Genomic DNA, 18,636 nt, shown 5'->3' on the forward strand with positions numbered 1-18,636 from the left:
TCTTCTTACCGTGGTGTGGAAAGTAGCAGCAGTAATCCCCTATAGTAAGGATCATAGACAAAGATTCACTGAGTTTGAGCCAATACAGTATCAAGTCCAAAAATTGGCAAGATAGCCCTCTCAGCTGTCCTGACCAGTTTAAAAAACTTGGGAGGCTTGATGGTCACATGTAGCCTACCGCGAACGGCCAGGGGTTGTATGTGAGAAGGGCCGGAGGTGGCCAAATAAGATAATTGGTCTACATTCTTAACATTCTGGTGTCTGAGGTGAGAGAAAGTTGGCGAAGCTCCATGTCACGCCTTGCAAGACAAGAATCAAACAGGCTCCCGAAATGTTACCCAAGCCTGCGCTACGCGCCTGGGCATTGGCAGCTGCCAACGGGTTTTCTCAGCCTTGACGCAGTGGATCGACAAAGTTCAGATGAGCACTTCATTTTTTGTGTCGAAATCCATATCGATGCGTTTGTACCTTCTTCCGGGTGGTTGTTTCGAGACAAGTCTCAAGTTGTTTTGTCCTATATGAGGAATGAGGGAGGAGGTTCGAATTGAGTTGGAAACGCTGGGGATAGTCCCACGCGTGGGAAGTCGGGTGGGCACCGAAGCAGTTTAGTGTGACGCTAAGACCGACCATTACCCCAGAAGGCGTCAAGGCGTCCCGCAAGCCTTCTAAATCCTCAGTGGGCCCCTCACCCCTCCTCACTCCTCACTCCTCACGCCTCCCGCTCCCCCATGTGGCCACTCCCGACACTCTAGTTAGTTAACTATTACTACTGAATTCATGGATTTGGATACTGCCCCAAAGCTCATATCGCGATCGTCCTCCGTTCATTCCCCCGAGTCCCGAAATACTTGCTCCCAATCCAAGCTCAGGTCGTATCGAATACCGCACCTGGAAGTCCACCCGCTTAACAACAACCACCATGTTTCTTGAAAACTGCATCCCACCAAAGGCTATGTTCGGCCCATCTCCCAACCGATCCTGTTGGTGTTACATTCACTATAGGGTATAGTAAAGCCCATCCTCCCTGATTTCATATGATTGGATGGGCACGTGGCTCACGAGAAACCCAAGCATTCCCCAGCAAAGCATGCATGACTGGTAAGGAATTTCATCTAAGAGGTAAGACTCAAGATTCAAGACCTGGTAATGGGGCAATGTTCGGTCCCAGCGTTCTGTTCTCCCTCCTGGTCGGTTCACTACCCGTGCCTACGGTGATGTTTTTGACATGGAGCTTCAATCACCTCGTGAACGAAAAACATTTACATCTCTGTTCTATTTCACCATTTGCTTTCCAAGTACTAGGTAGAACCTGCCCTTAAGTGTAGTCAAGTACTTATTCTTGCGGGCAGCGACTGCAAATCAGGCAAACTGACATATGACCATGTACAACTATATAGATCGCACGAGGATCAGGGCCTGTTACCCCTTTCAGCTAGTAGCAATTCACTGGGGCAAAGGGTATCGCCACAAATCTCACCACCGCAAACTTGCCATTGCATCTGGTTTGGCCATCATACAACATCTCAATTCCCAGCTACAATTTATCAACACTCAAACGTCTGGCCCCTCGACCAACTCGTGCGAGGTTCATTGGCAGAGCGTGCTTTACTCTTATGAAGGCTCAATCTTCAGTGTGCAAAAACTCTACTTGACATTTACTGTTGTTCATATTTTCTATACTAATGCCTGATTTACAGGGCAATAATTCATCAAACTAGCACCATAATCAGGAAGTACTCGCCTATCATGCGGATTGACGATGCTATAGTAACGATGTGAGACTTTGAGAGATCCTTCTATAGATGCTCGACACTTGGGAGTTGCTGCCACAGCCGTTCAAGACAAAAGGAGTGGAAACTCATAGGCTGTCTTGTCTTTCATTGAGCACGATCACGGTGCATGCACTGTCTCCAGTACAACCGCCTCCGTAGCAATTGCAAACAGTAACCAGTTCCGGTACGGTTTTGTCTTATTCAACCCAGGGCAACGATCAAAATTCCGACCGATCCAAATTCCATCCCTTTTCTTTGCATCTCGCCTCTCTTCTTTTGCGCCATTCCCGCAATGTTCTCGAGCTGGCCTTGACGATTTCAACACATCCCCGCCATGCGCGATGATTTGCTGTACGCAGAGACGAAGCGAGCCACTAACCAGGAACCCCAACCTACCTATATTCCAATCACACCCAACATCACATATTGTTCACATATAGCTCCTTTTCAACATTCAAACTCGTCAAAGGTACTTTGATCAATACGAATAGGACGGGTTTCTGTGCACCTTTGGTATTCTGTGCTTCCTTCCTTTTCCTGACCACAGCTACTCATTGGGCGACTGTGTCGTCTTCTGGAGGCGAGATGCAGGAGACCTGCTGACAGGCCCAGCTGAGTCGATGCTGCGCACATGAAGTTGCCGCGAAGAACTTTAAGTATCCTGTCAAGAATTCGTCTGTACTTTTGGCATTGCAAATCTACCTAGTCTGTCGTCGTCTTATGTCACTGCAATAAGCTTACTGTAACCTCCCGCTCGACGGAATGCCACGCATTTGTACGATATCACCAGCTCAACAGGAACACGAAGTGAACATCAACACCAAACAACAAACAAGATCGCTACGATATCTCCTCTCACAGGGAACTCCAAACGCAAAATCAAGAATACAGTAACTTTGGTTTCGAAAAGGAAGATCAGCCGTTATAAATTTCAAGCGTCGTCATTCAAGAAGCTTCAGTGTACATCCAGCTTTGAAGCGGTGAGATACACCGAACTGCTGAAGGTCCCTGCGAACGTAGACGAGTAGGTCCGTTATCTAAATCACTGTACTCACATTGTCGTACATTTCCACCGTGGTTCGACGTGTATCCCATTCTTCTTCACATCGCTCTATCCACATTCATACTCGCAAACGACTTTGATATATATCAACTCTCGATCACTTGCCGGAATTACTCTCTATCGAAACTCAATCACACTGTTCCAGAGTCATACAACGTCTAACTTGCGCACTCACTGTTACAACATCTGGCGGAACCTTTCGTACAAATACACAACACCATCTTTTTGGAACATCCCTACCTGCGCGTATAGCCATGCCACACAACAGCATAACGCGGAGTGCCTTCGTGCGGACGGCAATAACCACATGCGACGTCTTCGTTCTCGCTCTGGGTTATCTTGAAGGTGAGGGCATGATCACCCCAGAGCAGCTCATCGAAAGCGCAAGTCCTTGGTTCTTGGACGCTGAAACAATATGGTGGCGCAAGTTTGTAGTTGGTTGTAAATAATTGGAAGGAAAAGAGAATGTACCAATGATAGAGAAAATATCCCACTAGGCCTACAAGAAGATGCTCACACCACGAAACACATCGATAGACACTATGACCGGTGTTCCCGTTACGCATTTCATATTTCTTCTATGGGATCAGGCGTTCAACATTTCTAAGACGCATGCTTCTGATAAGCTACACCCACTCACACAACATATATGCCGAAGTTCACGGGTGTACCGGCAGACATCCAATCGACAGCACTAAATCATTGTTTAACACTCCATGCAATTCGCCACATACGCTAGGTCGGTTTCACACACAAATCAACTTATCGACTGTCAGTCATTGCAACTTCGTTCGCGCTCAGGCACGACATATTGAAATGGGCTACAGGGAGGGACGAGCAGGAGAGCGATGATAGACTCAACAAAGATTACGACGTGGTATAGTGACACACACCAGCCATAGGCATGGTACTAATAGGATTTTGAAAACCTATTGTTGAAGGAACTTTGGGAAGGCTGTATGCAAACTTTCAATGATGATTTGAAACCAATGATTGTGTTCAATGTACCTAGGTGAATATGTAGTATGAATTCGACCCTCAAACAACGTATTAAAATCTAGTTTGTTTCTAGCGACATATACTTCGCGAAGTAGCGCGGCTTAAAGAGATATAGGGAAGCAGAAAAACGCCAGACTTTGCAAATAACCAGGCTTGATCGAAGTCCTTTCGCGCCGTGAAACCATGCATTCCTGAAAACGTAATGATATACGTTCTATGTCAATGCAACCCTGGATAAAACTCCAAATACACCGTCATGACAAGGTTGGGATTATAGTAAATTGATGAATTGTGGAGGCGAATGAGAAGACCCTAGGCGGAGCTCTGCAATGCGCCATCGCCCAACATTCTCGCGACGAGAATGTACGAGAAGAGAGCGCCGAAGACGAGTCGCCACTTGTTCCTGCTCACCCAACTCTGTCCAGCATCCCTAACAACCAGTCCATCCTGGACCACAGCGCCAACACGATTACCACTCCCGTTCGGTCGACGCACCAGTCCAGCGGCTTCGGCTGAACAGTGCGGCTGTGGAGTCACTGGCATCGTGAGCCCGGTCTGTGGATTTATCCTCTTCTCCTTCATCCACTTGAGGTTCTCTTCGTCGAGCTCCGGCCACTCTAGTCTGAACTTTGCGCCACCATCGCCGGCTTTGATAGCGCCGAACCCTTTGCTGTTTGAGCTTCCTTGCTGCTGAATTGTTTGCTTCGAGCCTCCGCCTGTGCTATTCCACCATCTAGTCCGCTGAGCGAACAACTTTCTCTCCTGCTCGCTTGCCCTAACACTCCCCGTTGTCATCTCCTCGCTCGTCATGAAACTGAGTAGTCCGGTTAGGATAGTGCTGACCTCCCATGCCGGGTTGAAGCTCTTGGGGTGGAAATCGGAGATGCTTAGGCATAGCCGTGTGCTCGGTTGGAAGCGGCCGGAAGGGGTGTGCATGCGGATTGCGGGGGGAGCGAAGGGGTAGTCGGGGGGGAACATGAGCGTACCCCAGTACTGTCCGCCTTCGTACGGTGTGTCCGGCGGGCCGGTGAGGATGTAGTGCCATTCGAGGATGTTCTTTTCGGAAGGGTGCGCGATGATGTAGGGCGGTGGCGATTTGGAGATTGCAGCGTATTCCTTTGTGAGGCGCTTTGTTGCTGCTGGAGTCGCCATGGCTGGTTATAGATCCAGGAAGGGTAGTCCTGAGAGGGTGGTGAAGGTGGTGAGGCGACGTCTCGGGGAAGGAGGCGAGTGGATGTCTATATACGTATGTCGGTTTTTGGATAATGAGAGTTGCGCTGTTGGACGAGATATGAATGAAGAGTTCCGGGGCCTGGGCCAAGTGCCGTACGAGTGAATGTCGTATTTTTATCAGCGTATCTATACAGGAGCAGAATAGAAAGGGCGAATGCCGGTCGGCGAGAAGAGAAGGAGATAAATCAGGAAGAGTTGTTGAAAGGTGTTTGACTTTCAAGCAACTGAATGGAAGTGCATGGAACGGATCCGAAAGCGGGTTAGCGCGTTGGATGGCAGATCTTCAAGGTTTCGCGCCAAGAGTACATAGAGCTTCCGAACGACATCAACAAGCCCAATGGCTTCACCAATAGAAGACGATGTATGTGTCAATTCCTAACCGGTATCGTTGCTTGGATTAATCACCAGTCTTCTAGGTCTTCGAAAAGCTGAGGTACAAGATAGACCCTGCGGAATATAAACGACAAGAGGACGAACTCAATGCGCGGCTATACGCAGCGCAGCAAAGAGCACAGCATCGAACAGAGGAGCTGGTATGAGTTTACAGGATTCGGAATGCATTTCTCAAAGCAATTGAGTAACATCTGATGCAGGTCACGGACAATAGCACCCTTCCAACAACCATCTCCTCCGTCCGCATCCTTCATGCCAATCGTACGAGACGCAGTTTTCTCGAGGGTGTTGTTGAGCCTCTCCTGAGTGCCAATCGTGAGGAAGCGTACACCTTGCAGGAAGCTCTTAATGAGATTGGAAACGTATATGGCAAGCTGAAGCGCTTTGGTGAGCTTTATGAACTGGATGTATTTTGGGGATATATTCGTCTAATTGAGAGCAGACATCTTCAAGGAACCAATTTCGATCTGGATCGACAGACCGGACCCAGCAAACCCATCCACATCACCTACTGATATCGATGTCTACATCTCGGCCACGGAGCGCGGCAACTACACGATCAAGACGGGTACAGAGGTTGGCTCTTCCGAGGGCGATGCATATGTCAATGCAGAACTTCGCAATCTCTTTGGAGGCGCCGAAACCCTGAATGCGAACGCATCCTTGGGCACACGGACACGCTCCGCCTACTCGCTTGCTTTCAATACGCCAATTGCAAGCAATCCTGATTTTAAATTCCAGGTCAATGGATTCGCAAGCTCAACTTTGAAGAGCTGGGCGAGTCACGAGGAGGCATTGAAGGGCGGTACAACCAAATTGCTGTACAGAACACTTGGGGGACATAAACACGAGTTCGGTTACTCGGGAATCTGGCGACAGATTACCGGACTCGCAGAGAATGCTTCACCAACGGTGCGAGCTGACGCCGGCGACTCTTTCAAATCGAGCCTTACACATACTTGGATCAACGACAAACGCGACTATCCCCTTCTCCCTAACAATGGATATGTTCTGAAGACCGTTTCCGAACTGGCCGGTTGGGGACCACTGAAGGGCGACGCTGCTTTCTTCAAGACAGAGGCTGAATCTCAGGTTGCACTTCCCTTCGGCGACACAGGCATTACTTTGACCGCCGGTCTTCGGGGAGGCCTCATCTACCCTCTCGCACTCCCTGGTACCAAGAACCCTCAGCCAACACGAATCAACGACCGTTTCACTCTCGGAGGGCCCACCGATGTGCGCGGGTTCAGACTTGCCGGTCTCGGTCCTCACGATGGCGCGGACGCCGTGGGTGGTGATGTTTACGCAGCTGGAGGAGCCAGCCTCCTGTTCCCTATTCCTAAGGTCGGCAAGGAGACTCCTCTACGACTACAGGCTTTCATCAACGGCGGTCGTTTGCTTTCGCTCAGAGGCAAGGACAAGGAGGGACAAATGTCCAAGGCTGACGTTACCAACAACCTCAAGCGAACATTCAACGCTTTGAAGGAAGACCTCCCCAGCTGTGCCGCAGGTTTCGGTCTCGTTTATGCTCATCCGATCGCACGATTCGAGGTCAATTTTTCTCTGCCTCTTGTCATTCGGGCTGCAGAGGCTGGCAGGAAGGGCCTGAGCTTTGGTGTAGGGGTTGAGTTCTTGTAGACTTTAGCCAGGACGTTGCGAACAGTCAATGTCATACATGTATAGTAAAACCCTCGAACAAGTCCAGTTAGACAACTGCCAAGTGGCATAGTTCATTTGGAAGTACAATTGTTTTTACGTCTCTATAACACTTCGAGTAATGGCGACCACCTCACTCAATCTGCTGGTGTCAGGGAATACTAACTTATCATATGATCGTTAAGCAAACTCCTACGCGAACCAGGCCTTCTAATACTTTGCCCGGGACCTTTTTATGTTGTTGCTTTCTTAAAAACACTTTTCTGGTCTTTGGTTCTTTAGGTGGAATGCATTTCACATAACGAGTTTCCTCTGTCTTCATTCTGACAGGGCTCGTTTACACTATTCATGATAAAATTTTCAAAGAACCACGGAAAATCTTAGACTTTCAAGTATGGCTCTGTCTTTAATGGTCGTTTGAGTACTATCAATGCCTCCTTCTAGAGGTACCCTCTATACTCATCTTCCTCATTACCCTTAGGCCTTACCGGCTACTTCAATCTCCTCACGTTTGCACTCCTGCTTATCCGACAAATTCGTCTGCAGGATCTCACTTTGGTCTGACAAATGAAAAGGTCACACCGTTACCGGTTCGTACCGAAATATGCCATGACCCCTGGCGCTTCCAAGACGTGGGGTACAAAAGTGTAAACGCGTACGGTCTTGGATTTCAGGCTCCGCAAACTTAGTCAGATCTAGTTTATGTTGGAATAGGCAGGTCGTGAGGAGGATGTGGTTGGAATTGTGTGGAGGGTGGCAAGACAAAAATGGGGAAGTGTTCCGTAGAACTGGGGGAGCGCTGGATACCAACGTTATTTGCATTGTCGAATGTCACTTTTTATCCACAAGCATTTTTGCAATTAAATGATAGCAGCAGTACCAGTTACAACGCTCATCATACCTCGTAAAATCACTATTGTGTATGCAAGCCGATGTCCACATTCCCGTTTCACCCAAATCCTAATAAGTATATCTGAACCCCTCCAGCCCTTCAATGATGATCTCGCCCTGATCTGCCCTCTTGTTTTGCCTCTTGTAGAACCATAAGATCCCTAGGCTCGAGACGATGATGTACAGCTGAGCGCCAGTGACGGCCCAGAGGCCGGAGATGTATGTCGGAGCCTCTTTCTCCATGAAGACAGTCGAGGCATAGATACCTCCAATAGCACCGAAAGCGACTTGGAGGCCAGATGCAACCCTGAGTTCGAGTTATTACAATGCCTAGTGCGTGTTGTGTTTGAGGCAGTGGTGAGAGTAAGAAAGGTCATAGAAAAGGAGAGAGTGTCTTACATTCGAAGGCTCTGCCCACGAATATTATTCGCCTGCCATGCTAACGCGGTGGGGATATTTGAATTCGCGCCCGCGAGCCCGACGAAAATGCCAAAGTACCTGGCGCCGTTATTCTTCGCGTACGCAACGATCATGAGGCCGATGATGCCGATAACGGCTTGGAGGATGATCCAAGGACCCCGGAGGCGCGTCTTATCAGCTGCCCAGGAACAGAATATTACCCAAGGAACGGCGGCAACGGCGGGAGGGGCGCACAAGAGGAAGACCATTTTGACGTCGTAGCTCATGCCTTGAAGGATGATTGGGATAAAGAAGGCGAGTGCGTAGACGATGGTCGTGACGGCAAAGAATTGGAGCCCGCTGTGTTTGTCAGAGTTACATTGCATGTTCATACGCGATTAAAGGGTGGAGGTAGCTGCTCACAAGAACCAGAGTTCCCATCTCGCACATGCGCCGAGGAACTTCTTCATGGTCAACTCGTCGAACTCGCTGTCACTCCTGTCTCTCTCCAGCTTGTCCTGGATAGCTCTGACTTCATCGGGCTTCAGGAACGGCTTTCGAGATCTGTGCACTTTGTCTGGGAAATCAACGATCAAAAGACGACCTAGAAGAGCAAGGAAGACGGTCATAAGACCGTTAATGATGAAGATCCCTAGGTGAAGTATTTAGTGAAATGCTTTACGAAGCATACAGTCGAGCTTGCCAGGCCTCAGACTTACAGCGCCAGCCAAGATATCCGGCCTTTCCATTCAGTTGCATGATTCCATATGCAAGAATGCTACCAAAGCCATTGGCAAAGATGTTGATAGCATAGAAAGTAGCTAAGCTGAACATAATCAGACTTCAAATGTCAGAACAGGGGCGAAAGACTACGGACCGCTTTTGGACCTCATATCGGGTGTACCAGCAAGAGATAAGGTACACCGATCCGGGGAAAAACCCAGCCTCAAAGAGACCGAGTAGTAGGCGGCATACAACAATATCCTGTCATACTTCAGCCTCAATCACAACCAACAACTGGAAGATTGTATACGTACAGTCCATTTCTTTGCAAACCCCGCTCCAAGAATCACGACACCCCACGCAAAGCAGAGAAATGAAAGCCAATTCGCAGCTCCCACTTTCCGCAAAACAACGTTGCTAGGGATCTCGAAGATGAAGTAGGTGATGAAGAAGACGAGTAGCGCTATCGAGTAGCGGGATCCTTTTTCGAAATGCAGCTCTTTGTCCATGCCGGCGATTCGGGCAGCTGAGATCTGTACAAAACAGTCAGTCCCATAGTATTGTACGATTCGGGAGAATGTATTGTTTTAGGGTGCTTACGTTGATTCGATCTATGGCACTGATGGCGTAGCATGCTATGTACTAGATGAGTATATGGAACGTCAGCTGTGAAGGGTTGAACGTACCGCCTAGGATTGGAACAAGTCGGTAGTCTGTCTTTCGCCTAATAGTCGATTAGATTGTGATTGAAACTTAACAGTAAAATATAGCTTACGTTGCTTTCTTCAACACCTTCAACTGACTTTCATCAAGGTCGACGGAAGCTTCAGATGCATTATTGTTTCTGGCATCCAGGGCCGCGACCTTTTCAACCTCTATAGCGCCAGCCTTCTCGCCCAAGGTGATATCCTCTTGATGGTGAGCCATAGTAAACCTTGGTGGCAATGAAAGAATTAACCGTCAAGATTGGTTCAAAAGATAGATGATTGCTGACGTTCAAATCCCAAGGCTATGTATGGGCAGTCGAGACAATCGAACCAGGCAACTGCAAGGTGATCTTTTCCAGAGAAACCATCCCATCTCGGTGCTTTATACCAACCTGCAACGACAAATACTTTACCAGCAGAGCAACAAAAGAATACTCTCAATCGCCTCCCCCCTGTCATCCCCTATGCCTTATTTCGTAGACATGCCTAGGGCCCAAGACCGTCAAAGACTTGGCAGACCGTGTTTGCAGTGGTGGTGATTGGCTCGAGTGTAATGTCCATCGTGCATCATGGCCCTCCCCCGCATTTCGCCAACCACTCGTCCTCACAAACGGAAAGCTAGATCGCTACGCACTGTTGTTGGCGTCTCATACTTTGCAAGGTAAGGGGGGGTGATTTCACGAGTCGATGTGCTGGACCGAGGTGCCTTGATCGTGGAAGAGCATGTCGTTGGATGGATGGAGGGCTAAGAGAAATCATGGCGCAGCCATCGAAGCACACGGCAGCCGCCTCTTGTGACAGCTTTTTGATATGATTAGAAGGATTTAGTGGCGTTTGGTATTACAAGTACTTGCACATCGTCTGGGGGACACTGTGGGGCCCGAGCGGAGTCTTGTTACCTCGTGGAGTAAGTTCGAGCGGATACAATTGGGAAGATTCGGAAATTTGGGGGACCAGAAGAGCAGTGTGAAGGCTTGGGATTGCAATGTGGATATGCTATTCGCTCTGTTGTAAGCGACAGCCTGGCGAATCCGTATCGTGAATTGGAACGGCAAGATCAGGCGAATACTCTGCCACAAAACACCATCACATGTTTTGTCTCGGTCTTCAAGCACTTCCAGGCCTTTGATATTCAGGTAAAAAAAATTGTATATCTCTTATCCATGTCTGCCCAGGAGCTCTGGAAGGGAACGGCAACGATAGGGATAGTGAGCCACCTTTTCAACAGCCTGCACAGGTAAGATCTGTTCCTATCAAAGAAACACTTGATTCGGAACTTTCGATGCTTTTCCTTGTCAAATGGAAGGCTTCGGCATCTACCCAACCAAATCCTTGAGATAGTCACATCTATCTCGTACAAGGGGCTCTGAATAACTATGCCAAGGGCGGTGGTATCTCACGAAAAAGCAAGAAAAGGTGAGTGCCGAGCGGCTGAAACCAGGATACTGGGAACTCACGACCAGTCGTGCAGCAGCCCGTTGGTAACATTGTACCACTTGATATCCTGGCAACTATCATACTTCTACTGCGTACACGTGGTGGACCCAACATCGTGTACTCCGTAGATTCAAGACGCTTAGCGATTGATACAAATGGCACACCCAAGTGCCTCAGGATTGGTTTCAAAATCTCTGCTGGGATTACGATGCTGGATAATCAATATGTGGCCTCGGTCGTGATCTTTCACGAAGGTGGCATCTGTGGCTGGACTCTTCGTCAATAGTGCCCAACAGGATAAACACTCGAAAAAGGTTGGCATGCATTTGCTTGCAGTCACAGAATAAATCTACAGACCCATCGACAACTGTGATCGACGGACGGAGTGTGGATGGGAGCTATTTAAGCACATGGTTATCCTCAATAGTATGTAAGCCTGAAGTCATTGGTGAAATGACAAAAGTTAGAATAGTCATGATTAATTCGGCAGTACCCAACTGCCGCAGTAGATGCACAGGCAAGTATTAGTAGACCGCATTGAAGTCTAATACTCAATATCTTAGAACAAGCACTCCCCACGACAAATCAACAGCATTCTATCCTGTTGTAGCCGGCTCTGGAGGTGCAGGGTAGAAAAAGAAGTGTACAAAGAATCGAAGACGATTAAAACAAGTTTAAAAACTGGTCTCAGCGGAGCCACCAAAGAACTCGTCAGTCGGAGAGGGAACCTTGTCCCTCAACCAGGCCAGCACAGCATCCGTACCCTTTTTGAGGACAGCATAGTTCGGAACTCGGAAAGTGTTGCCTTCGACGTCCAAGCTGGTGAGTGTACCAGCAAGTAGGCCAATCCTTGGCTCCAGGCGGGGCATCGAATTGTTGCTCAGATTGACGATCTTCAGCCCTTCCAGTGACTCCGCGGATACATCGGTGATCGCATTGTCGGAGGCCATGAACACCAACAACTCAGGAAATGTCGAGCGAAGTGTAGGTAGAGGCCCGGCAATCTGATTGTTGGAGACATCAAGGTTCTGAAGAGCCGGTGTGGTTACCATTTCTAGCAAGCCGTCTAGAGACTTCAGTCTGTTCCCACCAAATCTCAGTTCTCGTAGTTTCGGTAAACTAATAGGTGAGCTACATGGATCGACAATATTGTTCTTCGATAGGTCTAGAAGAGTGAGATGGGTCAATTGAGAAAGGACATTAGGCATTGTCGTCAATTGATTCTGCTGGAGATAAAGCTGACGGATCGCATTCGTCTCCGCAAAACTTAGAACTGCCTCTTCATCGATTTCTGTCATGCATTTGGCTGAAAGATCTAGAGTTCCTGACGGGGTCAATTGCCAGTCGTTCTCATTCGCATCCTCAGCTTCTGATTCGAGAGCACCATTCAGGATCTCAGCATCATCTGTGCTTGGCTCAATCCGAGAAAGAAGATCTCGTTTGATATCCTCCGCACTCATCGTGAGGAACTTTCTCTCGCGAAGAGGGTTCGCCGATAGTGTCAGGTTTTCCAACCCGCTCATAAGCGCAATCTTCTCATCTAATTTGGTGATATCATTGCCCGTGAAATCGGCATTGCGTAACTGCTGTAAAGATGTGAAACCTGTGGGTATGGCCGTCACTTTATTCTCGCTCATCAACAAAGTCGTCAGCTCTGACCATGACGACATGTCAGGAAGTGATGATAGTCTATTGGTCGAAACGTCCAAGTGCTTCAGCGCGGGAAGTAAAACAGTTCCGGATTCGCATAGCGAAGTCAAGGCATTATTCGATAATCGAAGGGATTGCAAATGTGGGACAGACTCCACATTAAAGAAATGTCCACTGAAGGCATTTTTGGAAGCTAAAAGCTCTACAATTGGGACTGATGTGAATAAGTCTGCTGGTAAGCTTTTCAAACGATTTTGGGAGACGTTGAGGCTCCGAAGATTTTCAAGCTCACGCAACTCTTCAGGTAGGGCTGTTAGCTTATTTTCCTGCAACTCCAAAGTTTCGAGCAGCCTCAAATTTCCCAGGCTGGGCAAGAGCTGACCCTCCATCTCATTGTCGGCAAGCTTAAGCTCACGCAGGGATGAGATTTGAGAAATGACGTCCATGGCTTCATTTGGCAGCTTGTTCCTCGACTAATATGGTTAGCAGCTATTCTCTTGTAAAGAATGCGTATGATGCTTACCAGATTAAGCTTTGACAGGTAGGTCAGGCGGCCTAGACCAGATGGTAGTTGTAACAGAACATTGCCATGAAGATCTAGTGACTGTACACCCCCAAATTGAGGGCTAGCTTCGTCCGAATCATCTAAGGCATTGAAGTCGACATCCGGAAACATGTCTTGTGGTAGTGACTCTAGGGCGTTGTCGGCTGCAATGATGGTGGTGACATCAACCACCTCTCCCCAAGCTACGCTATTATCATTTGGGTCGTATTTGTACATGCCCAATACTTCGTCTGGTATCTCGTTCAGACCTAACGCAGCGATGTTCAGGCGGCCCTCGACCCGCGCAGCATCTATTCGCTTTCGAAGCAATGACTTACTGCCCTTTGAATGCTGATTGAACGGGTCGTCCAGGCCAAAGTCGAACTCCGCGATTTCTGCAGGATCAGGCTCGATTCCATAGTCATTTTCGGTTACAGCTGGCACTTCGCGCGGCGGTGTCCCATTTCCGAACTCCTTCGCAACATGAGCTCGTCGTGCTTCTTCTTTGGCTTTGGCAATCTGTTCACGCAATGCACTGGACGAACTCTGGGCTTTTCGAGAAGACTCAGGAGGCTTTGCCACTGCTGCTGTTCCCTCGCTCTTTCGTGCGACCTTGCTTTTTAGGGTCTCATCACGGAGGGCAACTGGCGAATTCGACAACCTACGGCTCGTTTCTGGTGTTTTGACCGACAACAGACTTTGCCTACTAGTGGAGGGTGTTGAAGGAGCTAGTGATGCCGGGGGGGAGACTGCCTCTCCGAATATTCCACCTAGGGACGGGCGGGTTTTGGGAGTGCGAGCAGTCATAGTCTTGCTGTTCGACAACGGACGTGGCCTCGGGGTGCTCAGCGAGTTTTGTGTGGGAGCGAGTGTCTTGGTTCTGAATTGTGTTGAGATTCTCGACGCTGCGGGCACCTTGCTAGGAGTAGCCATGTTGGAAGGCGCAGCTGCGCTGACACTTCTTTTGCCCGGAGCAGTCATAGAGCCTCTTGATGCCCCTATAGCGGTTTGCCTTGGTGTTGCTGGAACGGCTCTGGGCGTACCGTCGCTGGTGCCTGGCCGCCTATTCCCCCCCAGTGCAGACGCAGGTCGACTCGGGGGCCCCATTGGATTTTCAGAATTGAAGAAACTTGATCTTCTTCGCCCTTTGCTCGCAGCAGGTGATGAGGGGGGTAACATGGACAAGCTCTCGATTGTGCGCTCCGACAGTGACGGGCGTGATTTCTTCTGCAAAGGGGCATTCGCAACAGGAGAGGCTGGCTCTGCATCGCTCTCCAAGAAGACCTCGTTCTCCTGTTCATGGAACCCTGCCCGAGAAGACGCCCTCGATGCAGAGCGAAACCCATCCAGATCTCCCAACACATCGTCATCATTTGTAGATCCGTTTCCTCCCAATTCTCGAGGCTTCGGAGTCACTTGTGTCTGACGTGACGGGGGCCGAGCGAAAGTCTTGCTGAAGCCGGAGCTGCTTGCTGTGCTTGCTGATCGGGCCGGGACATTGCCGAGGGTCGGTCGCTTGGAGGTTGCAATTGATGACACTCGTCTTGAGGAAGTTGACGCTGTTGAAGATACTCGGTAGGTGGACGTGGATGAGGCTGGCGTGAATGAAGGCGCTCGACTGGTTGTTACGGTAGCGGGTGGATTAGGACGAGCGAGGGAGGATCTAGATGGTTTCTTCTGTAGCTGTAGCGGTGGTTGGGCTTGACTGGTAGTCGGTCTTGAAATGGAAGACAGAGAAGGCTTCTTGCGAAGCTGCTCCGTGGAAGTGGGCTGGCGAAGTTGCGACTGGGTAGTGGAAGATCTGTTCAGGACAGGCAACCTTGAGGTTGGTCGGGGGATTCCAGATGTCCGCACGGGAAGTGAGGACGGCGGGTCCATATTGATAAGTTTTTGTGTGTGTGTGTGTGTGTGTCTTTGGAGCCACTGAGGAGGGGTCCCAGGGAAAGGGCAACACTAGATGCTGGTTGAAGATATGGAGAGATCGCTATTCATGCAGGTGGAGTTGGACAAGTAGAATGGAGGGCCATACCCAACGACAGACACCGGCCACGGCTCACCAGTACGCCCAAGGTAGTAGTCACAGTCACTGTGTAGGTAGATGGGTAGGTAGGTAGGGTAGGTAGGTGACTAGGTGTACGCCAGCAAAGGGGTTGATTGATTGATCGACTCGGAAAGGATGATTAATTTTGTACTCCGTAATTTCTCGCGATGGATGGGCCCGATGGGGGGGAGAAAGGGAACTTGAGGGTTGTGATATGCAAGGTGCACCAAAACATCTGTGTGTCCTGGAACAGGTCCGTGAACGTGGGTATGGTATGTATGGACGTTGGGTCTTGGGCGTATGTACACTGTAGTTACCTAGGTAGTTAGTCAGTGATTGTATGATGATACATACAGATGCAGTGTAAGTGCGGGTGGTTGTCCAGCCAGTGGGTTTGTTTACAACCACGATAGGAGGACCAAGCGTTCGTTTCGTGATCTACGTCCGCATTAGGCAAGGCGCAAGACTTGGAAGATCCACTCTCTCATACTGTGTACTGTCTGTCTAGGTACTGTCTGAGTGTGCCTGTGCCTATGCTATGCTATTACCTCGAACTAACTAACCTCTCCACCCCCCGCCCCCCCGATATTATCGCATCGCATCGCATCGCATCGCATCGCAAATCCATATTCATATACATATCAACACATCTGTATCGCTACCCCAATTACAACCACCACCTTGGAAATCGCTGCGCCATTGGTCGCATTGCGCGCGCAATCCTGCCTGTAACACGCGCGTCCGACGCGATCCCCGCTCCACCGCTCCGCCGCCGCCATCGCCATCGCCTATCGCTCTCTCGCGTCTTAAACTGTCCTGCATACCAACGACGAACCCATCGTCGGACCTCTTGAACGTGCAGTAAACACCACTGGTATTCAGTGTCTCCATAGACCCCTGGACTGAAAGACGGACCGCTATCGTTCTGCTCGTTTGCGCGCCTCGCCCACCGCTCTGACGTGTCGTTCGCGCCTTGGACAATCTACCCAACTAGGCAGAATGGACTCTCAGACCTCATTCTCCCAGCTCTCCCAGCTGTCTCAGGACTCGCTCATGCCTTCCACGGAGGTCTCGCGGCCGAATACCCCAAAAATGTATTCAGTCTCGAGATCTGCATCCCCCGCGCCTTTAAATGTGCCCAAGGCTTCCTCTGAAGACCGGACCAAATTCACTTCTCCCGCACCACCTACAACCTCATCAATGACGCCTCCACCGTCTTCCCAGCTTCCCAATATCCGGACTGCTGTTCTTAGGACCCCTAGTCCCCCGGACCCGCAGCTCACCTCTCCTCCTCCAACCGCCAAACTTCCCGACCAGCCATCTGTGTTGACGGAGTCTGCCTCCGCCCTCTACTCACCCGAGCAGATTACCAATGCATCGCCTGACGAATTGCGATGCATGGTGGATGAATTGACTTCTGCTTTGCGCGATGTACGACTATCTGCGGCGCATTACAAATTACAGTACAACATGGCCGTCATGGAGAGCCAAGAAGCTGCCAGTCGTATGGCCGTTGAACTAGCCATGGCGCAGCGAGAGATTGACGTTCTAAAACAAGCCGAAGTCAAACGACGCAATTCAATACCAACACCTACTCAGACCGTTCAGGAATCCCCTGTCGACTCGGCGAACGCAATCATGATGTCTGAATTGAACCGCCAATGTCAAATCTTGCAGCAAGACAACGAGGAGCTACGAGATGCTCTTGAGCAGCAGAAACGTCTCACTGAGCACAGAGAGGGCGAGTTAGCAAGCCTCATGGAGGAGAATGACCGCCTGAAAACCCGCATCCGCAAGAACAGAGACCATATGGCACAATTTTTGCCATTTCAGGATCAGATCAACGAGCAAGGGTCGCCGCGTTCCATGTTCGGAACACCTTTGCAGGCCACTCCTCGCCAACGCGCCCAAAGAGTGCCACAGCCTCTTTCCGTAGAACACAGGGGGCAGAGTAACTTTGATATCCTCTTGCGCGCGGATCAAATACTCAATGAAAAGACAACGACGGCCCCGTCCACCCCCACACGATCCCATGCACACAGGTCGCGGCTGGGCCACACGAGAGGAACGCACTCCATGTCCTCGTTGCCTCACACACCCAATCGCCACACCACTCACCGTCACACCGGAGTACCACGAACCCCAAATACCTTTTCCGCTATCAACATACCGCAGTCTGCCCCACCCGCACAGTATCAACGAGTCCCTCCCGTTCGTCGTGAAAGCAGTAATTCGACCATCACGGCATCAAGCGTAGATGAGGAAGAAGCTTTCACCGATAGAGAGGATGATGAGATCCCCGAATCACAAGCCAGCCAAGCTGCTACCAGTATGTTGCGGCGGTCGGGTTCTCAAAAACGAGCCTCAGCCCCGAGCTCGCAAGCCCAGCTTGTCCAGAGCAAACTCTTTGGCCACGTTAAGAAAGGTAGCACAATGAGTCGGCCTGGTGAATCTGAGAAGCGGAGGTTGCCTTCTACAGCCATGCACCATGCAAGCCCAACCAAAAGGGGGAGAATGGAGTCGGAAGTAGGTCTCGGTATTGGGGGCTTGCTCCGACAATAGGGATCTCTGGATCCGAGCGATGTGTTCATGAATTGACGATATTGGATTGGAAGGTACCAGGAGTTTGTACTTTAGGTTCGTTTGCTTGTATTTGACTCGAGGTGGACACCGCACGGTTATAGTGGGATGGGTCTCTGCCGTTTGATGTGCATGTCATGTCGTCTTGGTTAGGATAATGCTTGATATCGCGGTAGCTGTATGTTGAACGATCATGCTGGAAGGGTAGATAGCAAATGCTTATTTTTATGTTACATAGGTAATTAATGGTACTTGTTATGTGCATGTCTCTTCTCGTGGCGAAGTCAATGAACTACAGTGGTATTTGACTTCCCTGCGGTACCAGTTACCTACCTAGGTACTCATACCTCGTCATACTATCTAGTCATAGGAACAGTGCGTTTGGTAACATGTATCTACAACTAGAGCGGGCGTGCCTTGGTTAAATTAGTAATCTATCTACTACCAGGTGTTCGAGTAGTGGGTGTATCGGAGAAAGATTACTCCGCTCCGCCCACTAGCGGAGACGAAGCGAATATTGCAAAAATGAACTGCAACTTCATCTTCGA

The 18,636-nt window shown here is 49.7% G+C and overlaps 7 protein-coding genes across 7 annotated transcripts; 4 read left to right on the forward strand and 3 right to left on the reverse strand.

Moving 5' to 3' along the window:
• The first annotated feature begins 689 nt into the window (after nucleotides 1-689).
• On the forward strand, nucleotides 690-1,610 carry BU24DRAFT_428634 (uncharacterized protein). The gene has a single exon (XM_033529524.1). The coding sequence runs from the start codon at nucleotides 1,035-1,037 to the stop codon at nucleotides 1,317-1,319; it is 285 nt and encodes a 94-aa protein (XP_033378101.1). The 5' UTR covers nucleotides 690-1,034; the 3' UTR covers nucleotides 1,320-1,610.
• Nucleotides 1,611-3,089: 1,479 nt separating this feature from the next.
• On the forward strand, nucleotides 3,090-3,284 carry BU24DRAFT_357865 (uncharacterized protein; the record flags this gene model as incomplete). Its single annotated transcript, XM_033523971.1, has 1 exon — nucleotides 3,090-3,284. The coding sequence occupies one exon, from the start codon at nucleotides 3,090-3,092 to the stop codon at nucleotides 3,282-3,284; it is 195 nt and encodes a 64-aa protein (XP_033378102.1).
• Nucleotides 3,285-3,814: 530 nt separating this feature from the next.
• Nucleotides 3,815-5,286, reverse strand: BU24DRAFT_428635 (ubiquitin-conjugating enzyme E2 6). The gene has a single exon (XM_033529525.1). The coding sequence runs from the start codon at nucleotides 4,984-4,986 to the stop codon at nucleotides 4,147-4,149; it is 840 nt and encodes a 279-aa protein (XP_033378103.1). The 5' UTR covers nucleotides 4,987-5,286; the 3' UTR covers nucleotides 3,815-4,146.
• Nucleotides 5,287-5,385: 99 nt separating this feature from the next.
• On the forward strand, nucleotides 5,386-7,467 carry BU24DRAFT_380421 (uncharacterized protein). The gene is made up of 4 exons (XM_033524721.1): nucleotides 5,386-5,428; nucleotides 5,484-5,600; nucleotides 5,661-5,847; nucleotides 5,903-7,467. The coding sequence occupies exons 1-4, from the start codon at nucleotides 5,405-5,407 to the stop codon at nucleotides 7,096-7,098; spliced, it is 1,524 nt and encodes a 507-aa protein (XP_033378104.1). The 5' UTR covers nucleotides 5,386-5,404; the 3' UTR covers nucleotides 7,099-7,467.
• A 609-nt stretch (nucleotides 7,468-8,076) lies between these two features.
• Nucleotides 8,077-10,416, reverse strand: BU24DRAFT_497319 (MFS general substrate transporter; the record flags this gene model as incomplete). Its single annotated transcript, XM_033534260.1, has 9 exons — nucleotides 9,905-10,416; nucleotides 9,816-9,853; nucleotides 9,730-9,764; nucleotides 9,444-9,662; nucleotides 9,284-9,390; nucleotides 9,126-9,232; nucleotides 8,830-9,058; nucleotides 8,407-8,766; nucleotides 8,077-8,314 (listed from the first exon to the last, which is right to left on the reverse strand). The coding sequence occupies exons 1-9, from the start codon at nucleotides 10,054-10,056 to the stop codon at nucleotides 8,077-8,079; spliced, it is 1,485 nt and encodes a 494-aa protein (XP_033378105.1). The 5' UTR covers nucleotides 10,057-10,416.
• A 1,458-nt stretch (nucleotides 10,417-11,874) lies between these two features.
• BU24DRAFT_81698 (uncharacterized protein) lies at nucleotides 11,875-15,510 on the reverse strand. The gene is made up of 2 exons (XM_033534673.1): nucleotides 13,447-15,510; nucleotides 11,875-13,396 (listed from the first exon to the last, which is right to left on the reverse strand). The coding sequence occupies exons 1-2, from the start codon at nucleotides 15,343-15,345 to the stop codon at nucleotides 11,948-11,950; spliced, it is 3,348 nt and encodes a 1,115-aa protein (XP_033378106.1). The 5' UTR covers nucleotides 15,346-15,510; the 3' UTR covers nucleotides 11,875-11,947.
• A 554-nt stretch (nucleotides 15,511-16,064) lies between these two features.
• Nucleotides 16,065-18,340, forward strand: BU24DRAFT_428638 (uncharacterized protein). Its single transcript, XM_033529526.1, has one exon. The coding sequence runs from the start codon at nucleotides 16,508-16,510 to the stop codon at nucleotides 18,068-18,070; it is 1,563 nt and encodes a 520-aa protein (XP_033378107.1). The 5' UTR covers nucleotides 16,065-16,507; the 3' UTR covers nucleotides 18,071-18,340.
• The last annotated feature ends 296 nt before the right edge of the window (nucleotides 18,341-18,636 follow it).

The sequence above is a fragment of the Aaosphaeria arxii genome (assembly GCF_010015735.1).
Source record: "Aaosphaeria arxii CBS 175.79 unplaced genomic scaffold BU24scaffold_13, whole genome shotgun sequence".
Taxonomy (NCBI): Eukaryota; Fungi; Ascomycota; class Dothideomycetes; order Pleosporales; genus Aaosphaeria; species Aaosphaeria arxii.